General features: G+C 41.1%; 1 protein-coding gene across 5 annotated transcripts in view; it reads right to left on the bottom strand.

The window, feature by feature from the left end:
- Positions 1-13,630, bottom strand: part of LOC139748230 (uncharacterized) — a 59,129-nt gene extending 45,499 nt beyond the window's left edge. For 2 of the 5 annotated variants that reach the window (XM_071661093.1, XM_071661089.1), the window contains exons 1-3: positions 13,418-13,491; positions 818-2,059; positions 404-565 (exon numbers count right to left, since the gene is read on the bottom strand). In XM_071661093.1, coding sequence (XP_071517194.1) covers positions 404-565; positions 818-2,008 — 1,353 coding nt within the window. In that variant the 5' untranslated portion in view covers positions 2,009-2,059; positions 13,418-13,491. Of the gene's footprint in view, positions 1-403; positions 566-817; positions 2,060-12,702; positions 13,036-13,107; positions 13,354-13,417; positions 13,492-13,550 lie in introns of those variants that run through there. The other 3 variants (XM_071661092.1, XM_071661090.1, XM_071661091.1) reach the window with 3 other exon arrangements.

Below are 13,630 nucleotides of genomic sequence, written 5' to 3' on the forward strand. Positions count from 1 at the left end.
GGAGCAAAAATCCTTCAAACACAATGGTCAGATAAAATCTGGAGGAATGAATTCAAACAAAATGAGATTCACCTAAACATAACCTCAATATTTATGACATAGAAGTAAGATAAGCAGAAAGCCTTATTTACCTCAAGGAGTGCAATAATATAAGATGAAAACAGTGAAAAATAAGTAGTGAGAGGTATAACTTTGGCTTAAACAGCATTTTTGAAATTGAATACAGTGGGCAACTTCAAGGCAAGCATTTAAACTCGACTCATATTGAGGCATGCAATAATTATCTAATGCATACTCATATCTGAAACAACAATTAGTGCTTTTACTTGGTGCTGAAATCAAGGCAGTCAAATCCAACAAAAAGTTTATTTCAAATTTTCATGAAAACAAGAAATCAGATTACCATAGGCCCATTTCTTGGATCTATATGTACAATACTTTTCTTAGGGACAACAACACGCTTTCTTTTCACTCTCCGTGCTTTCTTTACTGGCTGCTTTTTTTCCCTTTCTTTCTTTTTCTTCCATGGGCGCCTCCAGGTACGCTTTACAGGCACTGGCTTCACCTGTAAATGATAATACTATTCAACTCACACATAATTTGTAACACATATTCTAATCAAACTACACAAGAATTCTTCTAAGTCCTTTAACTAACGGTTTAATGAACAAAGAAACATTCCTACTATACAAATCTCTCAAAAAGACACCTTTTCCACTCTGACAGCAAATCAGTTGATAACCGAAATCACCTGACCGGTGAAAGATTATTAAACTGGGACATGAAATTTATGTGGTGTTGTAATTGCAATACTCACATCTTCTTTATTTATGGTCCCATTTGTACTCGTGGCAGCAGTAGATGTGGTCGACATGCCACCCCTTGTGATAGCTACAGCATTGTTATTATCGGTGGTAACAATGCCAGTAAACACTATAAGTTGGGGAGATTGCGAGGCAGTATTAGCAGTCACTGCTACAGTTGCTGGAGTTTTTGACACACCAGAATGCTGCACTATGGGCATTTGTAACCCATTCACTAGTTGTACACTATTTACTGATGCTAATATTTGCTGCTGCTGCTGCTGCTGCTGTTGTTGTTGTTGTTGTTGTTGTTGTTGTTGTTGTTGTTGTTGTTGTTGTTGTTGTTGTTGTTGCTGCTGCTGCTGCTGCTGCTGCTGCTGCTGCTGTTGTTGTTGTTGTTGTTGAGTTTGACTCTGCTGTACCTGCTGTGTCTGTTGTGCTTGCTGCTGTTGTGTTTGTTGCTGCTGCTGCATTTGTTGTTGCATCTGTTGTTGCTGCTGAGATATCTGTTGCTGTGATGGAGCTTGTTGTAGAGGCTGCAAAGGTGGTGGCGGTGGCTGCTGCTGCTGCTGAAGTTGTTGCTTTGGTTGTTGCTGTTGTTGTTGAGACTGCGTTTGTAGTACTTGTTGTGAAGCCTGTTGTTGCACCTGCTGTTGAGCTTGTTGCTGTACTTGTTGCTGGGCTTGCTGCTGTACTTGTTGCTGTGCCTGTTGTTGGGCTTGTTGCTGGGCTTGCTGCTGAGCCTGCTGCTGTGCCTGTTGTTGGGCTTGTTGCTGAGCTTGTTGTTGGTGTTGATGGAGCAGCTGCTGCGGAGCAATAGGTTGAGGTGGTGTTTGCTGGACAGGCAACTGCTGCTGAAGCATCCTCGGCTGAGTGATGGACTGCTGTTGCTGGTGTTGAACGTGTTGGTGTTGCTGTACATGCTGATGTTGCTGTACCATCTGAGCCATGATTGGTTGTGCTTGAAGGTGTATGTGCTGTGTTGTAGTGGTTGAGGGCACGGATGTTGTTACCCCTGCCATGCTGACCAAAGATGTTACGGGTGCTGTGGATAGTGAGGTTGCCAGCTGTGCAGGCTGTGGTCGAGGGATCTCTTCCTTGACATGGTGGTGGCCTCCTTGACCTTCTTGAACTACTTCACAAAACTGTAGAGGTGAGAAAAGGTCCTGGGCAAAACTAGCTGCCTCTGAAGCTGGCTCAGCCATTTTCTTTGTGTTTCTCCTCTTTCTTCAAATGCTCGCCATACAGAAATCTCCCTGAAAAAGAAAAATTCTTGTAAGTTTCACTAAGATTATCAAACCTCAGGCAACCACTAACAGAAGAGTGGTAAACCAAAGCCAGCCAAAATTACTGGGTAAAAGAGGACAGAAATCACTGCAGAAATGCTAACCTGTCACAAGGTTGGTGGCTAAGTCCAATGTCACCTTCTCAGGTACGAACTTAAACCTTTAGCTTTGCTTTGAAACTCCTGCATGGTGCAAATGGAATGGCAACAAAGCCCACTATCTGCACTTTTTTAAACCAAATTTTATGATTTCTTAAGCAACTAGACATTGTGATATATGTAAAACAACATGCCATTTTTGTTTGAGAGACCTTCCTTGATTTACATAAATTATTTAATATCACAACTTTGATCATGATTTGACATGGTAAGAGTTTAATTTTTTCCCCTTCAGTACACAAAAAAAGTAGTTTTTCAACCCACATTTAAAAAAAAAATTCTTACAAAAACATTTACATTGAAACAAACGATAATATGAAACATCTCATAAGGATTTTTTTTACCTAAAATAAGTTTTGAAAAATATAAACTGTTGCATACCTTGCAGGCTTAATCTTTCTTTTGTCAATTTTAACCTCTTATGCATTGCTTATTTTCTCTAAGTAGTAAGTATTTGGAGACTTCATTGTGCTTACTGCATCATGGGCATGAAAGGTTCTGGGATGTGATGAATTGGAGTTTGTCGCAATGTAGGGATGGGTGATTTACACTGTGCAGATGGGAAAGTGACTTGTGTTTTTCTGGAGAGTGTGGTTTCAGATGGATAAATGTCTAATGGAATGGTTTTTATGATTGAGTTGAGAGGGTATTTGTTTAATGCCTATCAGTTAAGTGCGTATGTGTTTTGCCAGTGTTACATTAGCTAGGGGTGGATGAATGTGTGTCAAGATGTTGCAAAAGTGTGAGGCTGGGGTAGGTTTCTTATTTCTGCTGGGGGTTTAGTGGTTAGTTACGGAATGGTTTTGGGTAGGAGGGGGTCTAGTAACATCGCACAGAATTGTGTGACAAGCAGGAGGAGGCAGGATTGTACTGGAAGGATCTTTGTTTCATTGTGTTAGTGTTAATTGATTGTGGCTGCTAAGAAGAATGTTTTTACTTTGTGTGCTTTGTTTTGTATGATTTGCAGCTTCTTGTATTTGCTTTTGAGGAAGTGGAAGGGCAGGCAGGTGAGGTACAGTTTAGATATAAGTGCATGTATTGTTGTTTAGAATGAAGTGGATGTTTTGTTTGTTGAGGATGCTAAGGGAATCTTTTTCTTGTCCAAATCTAATGCTAATTAGTGATTTGAGAGAACTTAGTTTGTGTGTTGCTTTTGTGTTGATGTTACTGATGCAGGGTGTGAAAGTCATTCTGTTAAATGTGATTCCTAGGACAGTTGGTGTTTTGTTCAGTGGAAGTGATTGCCCATTCAAGGTGACTGGAGGGTATGAGCTGGATTTGTGTCTGTCTGGGGTTAAAAGAGTGATTGAATACCTCTGTGGAGATGCAAACATTCTTTTCACTCATACGCACACACACACACATACCTATTTATTTATTTATTTATTTATTTATTTTGCTTTGTTGCTGTCTCCCGCGTTAGCGAGGTAGCGCAAGGAAACAGACAAAAGAATGGCCCAACCCACGCACATACACATGTATATACACACACGTCCACACACACAAATATACATACCTATACATCTCAACATATACATATACATACACAAACAGACATATACATATATACACATGTACATAGTTCATACTGTCTGCCTTTATTCATTCTCATCGCCACTCCGCCACACATGAAATAACAACCCCCTCCCCCCGCATGTGCGCGAGGTAGTGTTAGGAAAAGACAACAAAGGCCACATTTGTCCACACTCAGTCTCTAGCTGTGATGTATAATGCACCGCAACCACAGCTCCCTTTCCACATCCAGGCCCCACAAAACTTTCCATGGTTTACCCCAGACGCTTCACATGCCCTGGTTCAATCCATTGACAGCACGTCGACCCTGGTATACCACATTGTCCAATTCACTCTGTTCCTTCATGCCTTTCACCCTCCTGCATGTTCAGGCCCCGATCACTCAAAATCTTTTTCACTCCATCTTTCCACCTCCAATTTGGTCTCTCACTTCTCCTCGTTCCCTCAACCTCTTACACATATATCCTCTTTGTCAATCTTTTCTCACTCATTCTCTCCATGTGACCAAACCATTTCAAAAATCCCTCTTCTGCTCTCTCAACCACACTCTATTTATTACCACACATCTCCCTTACCGTTTCATTACTTACTCGATCAAACCACCTCACAACACATATTGTCCTCAAACATCTCATTTCCAGCACATCCACCCTACTCCGCACAACTCTATCTATGGACCACATCTCGCAACCATATAACATTGTTGGAACCACTATTCCTTGAAACATACCCATTTTTGCTTTCCAAGATAAAGTTCTCAAGTTCCACACATTTTTCAACGCTCCCAGAACTTTCACACCCTCCCCCACCCTATGATTCACTTCCGCTTCCATGGTTCCATCCGCTGCCAAATCCACTTCCAGATATCTAAAACACTTCACTTCCTCCAGTTTTTCTCCATTCAAACTTACTTCCCAATTGACTTGTCGCTCAACCCTACTCTACCTAACAACCTTGCTCTTATTCACCTTTACTCTCAGCTTTCTTCTTTCACACACTTTACCAAACTCAGTCACCAGCTTCTGCAGTTTCTCACCTGAATCAGCCATCAGTGCTGTATCATCAGCGAACAACAACTGACTCACTTCCCAAGCTCTTTCATCCACAACAGACTGCATACAAGCCCCTCTTTCCAAAATTCTTGCATTCACCTCCCTAACAACCCATCCACAAACAAATTAAACAACTATGTAGACATCACGCACCCCTGCCGCAAATCAACAGTCACTGAAAACCAATCACTTTCCTCTCTTCCTACTCATACACATTCCTTACCTCCTCAATAAAAACTTTTCACTGCTTCTAACAACTTGCCTCCCACACCATATATTCTTAACACCTTCCATAGAGCATCTCTGTCAACTCTATCATATGCCTTCTCCAGATCCATAAATGCTACATACAAATCCATTTGTTTTCTAAATATTTCTCACATACATTCTTCAAAGCAAACACCTGATCCACACATCCTCCACCACTTCTGAAACCACACTGCTCTTCTCCAGTCTGATGCTCTGTACATGCCTTCACCCTTTCAGTCAATACCCTCCCATATAATTTCCCAGGAATACTCAACAAACTTATACCTCTGTAATTTGAGCACACACTTTTATCCTCTTTGCCTTTGTACAATGGCACTATGCAAGCATTCCGCCAATCCTCAGGCACCTCGCTATATTCATATTTTGTTTTATTTTGTTTTGTCGCTGTCTCCCATGTTAGCGAGGTAGTGCAAGGCAACAGACAAAAGAATGGCCCAACCCACCCACATACACATGTATATACATACATGTCCACACACGCAAATATACATACCTATACATCTCAACGTATACATATATATACACCCAAAGACTTATACATATATATACATGTACATAATTCATACTGTCTGCCTTTATTCATTCCCATCGCCACCCCGCCACACATGAAATAAAAACCCCTCCCCCCTCATGTGTGCGAGGTAGCGTTAGGAAAAGACAACAAAGGCCACATTCGTTCACACTCAGTCTCTAGCTGTCATGTAGTAATGCACCGAAACAACAGCTCCCTTTCCACATCCAGGCCCCACAGAACTTTCCATGGTTTACCCCAGATACTTCACATGCCCTGGTTCAATCCATTGACAGCACGTCTAACCTGGTATACCACATTGTTCCAATTCACTCTATTCCTTGCACGCCCTTTACCCTCCTGCATGTTCAGGCCCCGATCACTCAAAATCTTTTTCACTCCATCTTTCCACCTCCAATTTGGTCTCCCACTTCTCATGCCCTCCACCTCTGACACATATATCCTCTTGGTCAATCTTTCCTCACTCATTCTCTCCATGTGACCAAACCATTTCAAAACACGCTCTTCTGCTCTCTCAACCACACTCTTTTTATTACCACATGTCTCTCTTACCCTATTATTACTTACTCGTTCAAACCACCTCACACCACATATTGTCCTCAAACATTTCATTTCCAGCACATCCACCCTCCGCACAACTCTATCTATAGCCAACGCCTCGCAACCATATAACATTGTTGGAACCACTATCCCTTCAAACATACCCATTTTTGCTTTCCGAGATAATGTTCTCGACTTCCACACATTCTTCAACGCTCCTAGAACTTTCGCCCCCTCCCCAACCCTATGATTCACTTCTGCTTCCATGGTTCCATCCACTGCCAAATCCACTCCCAGATATCTAAAACACTTCACTTCCTCCAGTTTTTCTCCATTCAAACTTACTTCCCAATTGACTTGTCGCTCAACCCTACTGTACCTAATAGCCTTGCTCTTATTCATATTTACTCTCAGCTTTCTTCTTTCACACACTTTACCAAACTCAGTCACCAGCTTCTGCAGTTTCTCACCCGAATCAGCCACCAGTGCTGTATCATCAGCGAACAACAGCTGACTCACTTCCCTAGCTCTCATCCACAACAGACTGCATACTTGCCCCTCTTTCCAAAACTCTTACATTCACCTCCCTAACAACCCCATCCATAAACAAATTAAACAACCATGGAGACATCACACACCCCTGCCGCAAACCTACATTCTCTGAGAACCAATCACTTTCCTCTCTTCCTACACGTACACATGCCTTACATCCTCGATAAAAACTTTTCACGGCTTCTAACAACTTGCCTCCCACACCATATATTCTTAATACCATTCACAGAGCATCTCTATCAACTCTATCATATGCCTTCTCCAGATCCATAAATGCTTCATACAAATCCATTTGCTTTTCTAAGTATTTCTCACATACATTCTTCAAAGCAAACACCTGATCTACTTATCCTCTACCACTTCTGAAATCACACTGCTCTTCCCAAATCTGATGCTCTGTACATGCCTTCACCCTCTCAATCAATACCCTCCCATATAATTTCCCAGGAATACTCAACAAACTTATACCTCTGTAATTTGAGCACTCACTTTTATCCCCTTTGCCTTTGTACAATGGCACTATGCAAGCATTATGCCAATCCTCAGGCACCTCACCATGAGTTATACATATATTAAATAACCTTACCAACCAGTCAACAATACAGTCACCACCTTTTTTAATAAATTCCACTGCAATACCATCCAAACCCGCTGCCTTGCTGGCTTTCATCTTCCGCAAAGCTTTTACTACCTCTTCTCTGTTTACCAAATCATTCTCCCTGACCCTCTCACTTTGCACACCACCTCGACCAAAACACCCTATATCTGCCACTCTATCATCAAACACATTCAACAAACCCCCAAAATACTCACGCCATCTCTGTCTCACATCACCACTACTTGTTATCACCTCCCCATTAGCCCCCTTCACTGATGCTCCCATTTGTTCCCTTGTCTTATGCACTTTATTTACCTCCTTCTGAAACATCTTTTTATTCTCCCTAAAATTTAATGATACTCTCTCACCCCAACTCTCATTTGCCCTCTTTTTCACCTCTTCCACCCTTCTCTTGACCTGATGCCTCTTTCTTTTATACCTCTCCCAGTCATTTGCATTATTTCCCTGCAAAAATCGTCCAAATGCCTCTCTCTTCTCTTTCACTATTATTACTTCTTCATCCCACCACTCACTACCCTTTCTAATCTGCCCACCTCCCACGCTTCTCATGCCACAAGCATCTTTTGCGCAAGCCATCACTGCTTCCTTGAATACATCCCATTCCTCCCCCACTCCCCTTATGCCCTTTGTTCTCACCTTTTTCCACTATACTCAGTCTCTCCTGGTACTTCCTCACACAAGTTTCCTTCCCAAGCTCACTTACTCTCACCACTCTCTTCACCCCAACATTCTCTCTTCTTTTCTGAAAACCTCTACAAATCTTCACCTTCGCCTTCACAAGATAATGATCAGACATCACTCCAATTGCACCTCTCAGCACATTAACATCCAACAGTCTCTCTTTGGCGCTTCTATCAATTAACACATAATTCAATAACGTTCTCTGGCCATACATATACTTATGTATATCTCTCTTTTTAAACCAGGTATTCCTAATCACCAGTCCTTTTTCAGCACATAAATCTACAAGCTCTTCCTCATTTCAATTTACAACATTGAACACCCCATGTACACCAGTTATTCCCTCAACTGCCATATTACTCACCTTTGTATTCAAATCACCCATCTTTATAACCCAGACTCATGCAGCAAAACTACTAACACACTCACTCATCTGCTCCCAAAACACTTGCCTCTCATGATCTTTCTTCTCATGGCCAGGTGCATATGCACCAATAATCACCCATCTCTCTCCATCCACTTTCAGTTTGACTCATATCAATCTAGAATTTACTTTCTTACACTCTATCACATACTCCCACCACTCCTGTTTCAGGGGTAGTGCTACTCCTTCCCTTGCTCTTGTCCTCTCACTAACCCCTGACTTTACTCCCAAGACATTCCCAAACCACTCTTCCCCTTTACCCTTGAGCTTCGTTTCACTCAGAGCCAAAACATCCAGGCTCCTTTCCTCAAACCTACTACCTATCTCTCCTTTTTTCTCACCTTGGTTACATCCACACACATTTAGACACCCCAATCTGAGCCTTCGAGGAGGATGAGCACTCCCCGAGTGACTCCTTCTTCTGTTTCCCCTTTTAGAAAGTTAAAATACAAGGAGGGGAGGGTTTTTAGCCCCCACTCCTGTCCCCTTTAGTCGCCTTCTACGAGAAGTGAGGAATGCGTGGGAAGTATTCTTTCTCCCCTATCCCCAGGGATAATATTTATATACATATACACATACACATATATATATATACACACATACACATATATATATATATACACAGTCATATACATCAATTCATGTGTACCATAAAAATATTCTTAAATTATTGAAAATAAGGAAAATACTTTCATTAAATCAAAACATATGATGTAAATGCCTTACTTCACCAAATGTTAAGCATCAAAGGCAAAGGGGATAAGAGTGACTGGTTTGTAAGGTTATCCATTGTATGTATGATTCATGGTGAGGTGCCTGAGGATTGGCGGAATGCTTGCATTGTGCCATTGTACAGAGGCAAAGGGGATAAAAATGAGTGCTCAAATTACAGAGGTATAAGTTTGTTGAGTATTCCTGGGAAATTATATGGGAGGGTATTGACTGAGAGGGTGAAGGCATGTACAGAGCATCAGATTGGGGAAGAGCAGTGTGGTTTCAGAAGTGGTAGAGGATGTGTGGATCAGGTGTTTGCTTTGAAGAATGTATGTGAGAAATACTTAGAAAAGCAAATGGATTTGTATGTAGCATTTATGGATCTGGAGAAGGCTTATGATAGAGTTGATAGAGATGCTCTGTGGAAGGTATTAAGAATATATGGTGTGGGAGGCAAGTTGTTAGAAGCAGTGGAAAGTTTTTATCGAGGATGTAAGGCATGTGTACGTGTAGGAAGAGAGGAAAGTGATTGGTTCTCAATGAATGTAGGTTTGCGGCAGGGGTGTGTGATGTCTCCATGGTTGTTTAATTTGTTTATGGATGGGGTTGTTAGGGAGGTGAATGCAAGAGTTTTGGAAAGAGGGGCAAGTATGCAGTCTGTTGTGGATGAGAGATCTTGGGAAGTGAGTCAGTTGTTGTTCGCTGATGATACAGTGCTGGTCGCTGATTCATGTGAAAACTGCAGAAGCTGGTGACTGAGTTTGGTAAAGTGTGTGAAAGAAGAAAGTTGAGATTAAATGTGAATCAGAGCAAGGTTAGTAGGTATAGTAGGGTTGAGAATCAAGTCAATTGGGAGGTAAGTTTGAATGGAGAAAAACTGGAGGAAATGAAGTGTTTTAGATATCTGGGAGTGGATCTGGCAGCGGATGGAACCATGGAAGCAGAAGTGAATCATAGGGTGGGGGAGGGGGCGAAAATTCTGGGAGCGTTGAAGAATGTGTGGAAGTCGAGAACATTTTCTCGGAAAGCAAAAATGGGTATGTTTGAAGGAATAGTGGTTCCAACAATGTTGTGTGGTTGCGAGGCGTGGGCTATGGATAGAGTTATGCGCAGGAGGGTGGATGTGCTGGAAATGAGATGTTTGAGGACAATATGTGGTGTGAGGTGGTTTGATCGAGCAAGTAATAATAGGGTTAGAGAGATGTGTGGTAATAAAAAGAGTGTGGTTGAGAGAGCAAAAGAGGGTGTTTTGAAATGGTTTGGGCACATGGAGAGAATGAGTGAGGAAAGATTGACCAAGAGGATATATGTGTCGGAGGTGGAGGGAACGAGGAGAAGTGGGAGCCCAAATTGGAGGTGGAAAGATGGAGTGAAAAAGATTTTGTGTGATTGGGGCCTGAACATGCAGGAGGGTGAAAGGAGGGCAAGGAATAGAGTGAATTGGATCGATGTGGTATACCGGGGTTGACGTGCTGTCAGTGGATTGAATCAGGGCATGTGAAGCGTCTGGGGTAAACCATGGAAAGCTGTGTAGGTATGTATATTTGCGTGTGTGGACGTATGTATATACATGTGTATGGGGGTGGGTTGGGCCATTTCTTTCGTGTTTCCTTGCGCTACCTCGCAAACGTGGGAGACAAAAAAAAAAAAAAAAAAACATTATAAGGGTTATCGTTAAATTTAATACTAAATACACCAACTTTATGAGCTAGTAGCCCTGCCTAACCTTCTGCCAAAACTAAATCAATTTTCATGCTGTCCTCAACTTCCATGTTTTTTTGAAAGTCCTTGTAATTTTGATTTGTTTTGCTATTTCAGTTGATGACAGTACATATGAATTCTTCCGTAAGCTGCAGTGATGGGCATCTACTTAGTTAATTACATTTGACATGCCGGTGAGTGATTAAAGCCGTCTTCATAAACTGCTTTTATTTGCCTCTAATTACTATTATCTGTATAAATAGTAATAGATATTTCAGTTGTATTTACTGTTATCAGTATATATAGTCTTAGATATTTCAATTGTATTATGTTTTTGTAGGTGACCTTAAGAGTATTCATTATGGCTGCATGTTTGTCATTGTCAGTTTATAAATTCCTTTGCATAATATTTCAAATATTTCATTACAAATAAAACACTTAACAGAGATGATATTTCTAGTTATCTTTGTCGTTTCAAACAAATGAATATTCTACAAAAGTTTATTAAGTAACTAGAGTAGGAAGGGTACAACATAAAACATACATCTCTCAGTATCATTAAGCCCTCTTAAATGACAACTCTATAATATACATACAATCTTCATCAAGTAGAATACCACAACACCACACTGGTGTTGGAATATGCATTAAGACCAAAACCACATTCAACACTTCAATTTACTATGTGAACATTTCTTAGGGAGCGGCCTGTCTGTACTGATCAGTTATAAAAGTCGGATGTACATGAACAAACGAAAACAAAACGTCTTGGTGATGAAAGCATGGGCAAGAAATCTTTATATATACCAAAGAGTAAACTAAACTAACTTTAACATTTTTTGTACAGTACTTTGGGGACCCACAATATGAGGGGCCTGTGGTGCACTGACATTACTGCATCAATGTTAAATACATCTCTGATTGAGACGTGAAAGTAATGGATGAGAAAACATTAAAGTGACTGTGAAGGAGTGAAAAGTATGAAGGGGGTGAACAAGTGTACCATAAAAACACTTAAGGGTGCTGGATTTTTTTTTCCAGATTTCTGAGCATATTTTGAAACATACTAGTATATTCAGATAATCTAACTTGCTGTGCACTGAATAAGTTTGGCGTAAATCATCAGATTATCAGACCAGTACAACATTATACTTCTGTTTTGATATCTTTCTCTTACTACATAAAAGCAAAGTGTCACAATAAAGTAAACTTAATAGAAAAATGTCAAATAATGCGTGGAATCTGACATTTTAAGTTGACAACATTTTCCAGAATTCTGATGTCTGGGTATATGATGTGGTACCTCCAGCAAGATGCAATTCTTTCAGTGAAAATGACATTATTTAGTGACCACCTCCATATAAAGAAAAAGAACTCCAGGAAACTTACATGCCTCTACATACTTTGTTAAATTTTAAAAATATATGCATTAAGTCACTTCTTCCTCTTTGCTAAAGAACTTTTCAAGGTACATTCATACATCTGTCTTAATACATCTCATTTTATTTTTATTAAGCTTCAACAGCAATGTATATTCTCTGGGGGATGAGCCTTTTAGATAGGGGGGGGGGAAGGTTATTCATTATAGTTTAATATATCAACATTTTACAAAACATCAGTATGTAATTACACAAAAATAGTACCATGGTTTCAATGTAATCCTTGGGTCATATCACTGCATAATAATCCCATATGTGAGATTATCAGTTCACTATATTCCTATATCATATCACACACACACACACACACACTGCTGAAAACCTCTGTTTAATATGAATTACAATGTGTTAGAGAAATGAATTCTTACTAAGTCCAGTGGTTAGAACGTCCAACTTACACTGGCGTGCTTATTTCGCCCTATCACAGAGCCAATTACATGTGTGTTAAATTGGTAATAGGATTCTTGTGCTTTAATAACATAAAGTTCATTTTGACTCCACTTATTATCTCGGCATCAACCCCCATGATGGCTTAAGCCTCCACCACTAACTACCCAACCACTGCTCGAATTAGACGTCGGGAGGATTGTGTGGCCGTGGTACACAAGGTAATAGGTCCCCTGTGCTCTCTAACCATGGGTAAGGTTATTAACCATGCAAAGAACATTCAAACAAGGGTGATTTGCCGGGCGTCGTCCTTATGCCCTTGTGGTCCGCAAGCACCCCCCGCCATGATGCTTACCACCTTCTGCCGCCTCCCACGTCCCCCACCAACACCACATTATACTCATTTCCTCCCTCACCTCAACGGCCACGCTCACACTGATCCCAGAAATTCAAAATGCCAGCCTCTGCCGTCTTCCCACTCATGTCTAAGGGCCCGTGAGAGTCTTAGTCGGAGCATAATCGCCATTTAAAAAGTTAGTGCGAGTGGCCAGAGGGGCGCGAGCCAGCAGCAGCATCCACCACCACAAGCGGCCTGACCAACATAGTACACAAGCCACAACATTTTTCTCTCCTGCTGTTTGTTTCCTCCTCAAACTTCCCGTGATGGACGCCACCACACATCTCTCTCCGTTCCCACCGGAAAATGGGGATGTACTCGTTTCTTACCGTTTTAAATGGGCAATAATTGGCGGCGGCGAGCTGTGCCTTGACAAGGAACAAGAGGCGCTGGAGGGGATATGAAGATATTAACAAACCTCACGATAGCTATTTAATTTCTGTAACATAAGGAAATACTAACGTAATTTTCCTCATGGTTTCCGTGTGGAGCGAGGCACAAACATGTCCTCTACAGAAGGTGAGATAGTTTTCCACACACTC

The sequence above is a fragment of the Panulirus ornatus genome, chromosome 73 (assembly GCF_036320965.1).
Source record: "Panulirus ornatus isolate Po-2019 chromosome 73, ASM3632096v1, whole genome shotgun sequence".
NCBI lineage: Eukaryota > Metazoa > Arthropoda > Malacostraca > Decapoda > Palinuridae > Panulirus > Panulirus ornatus.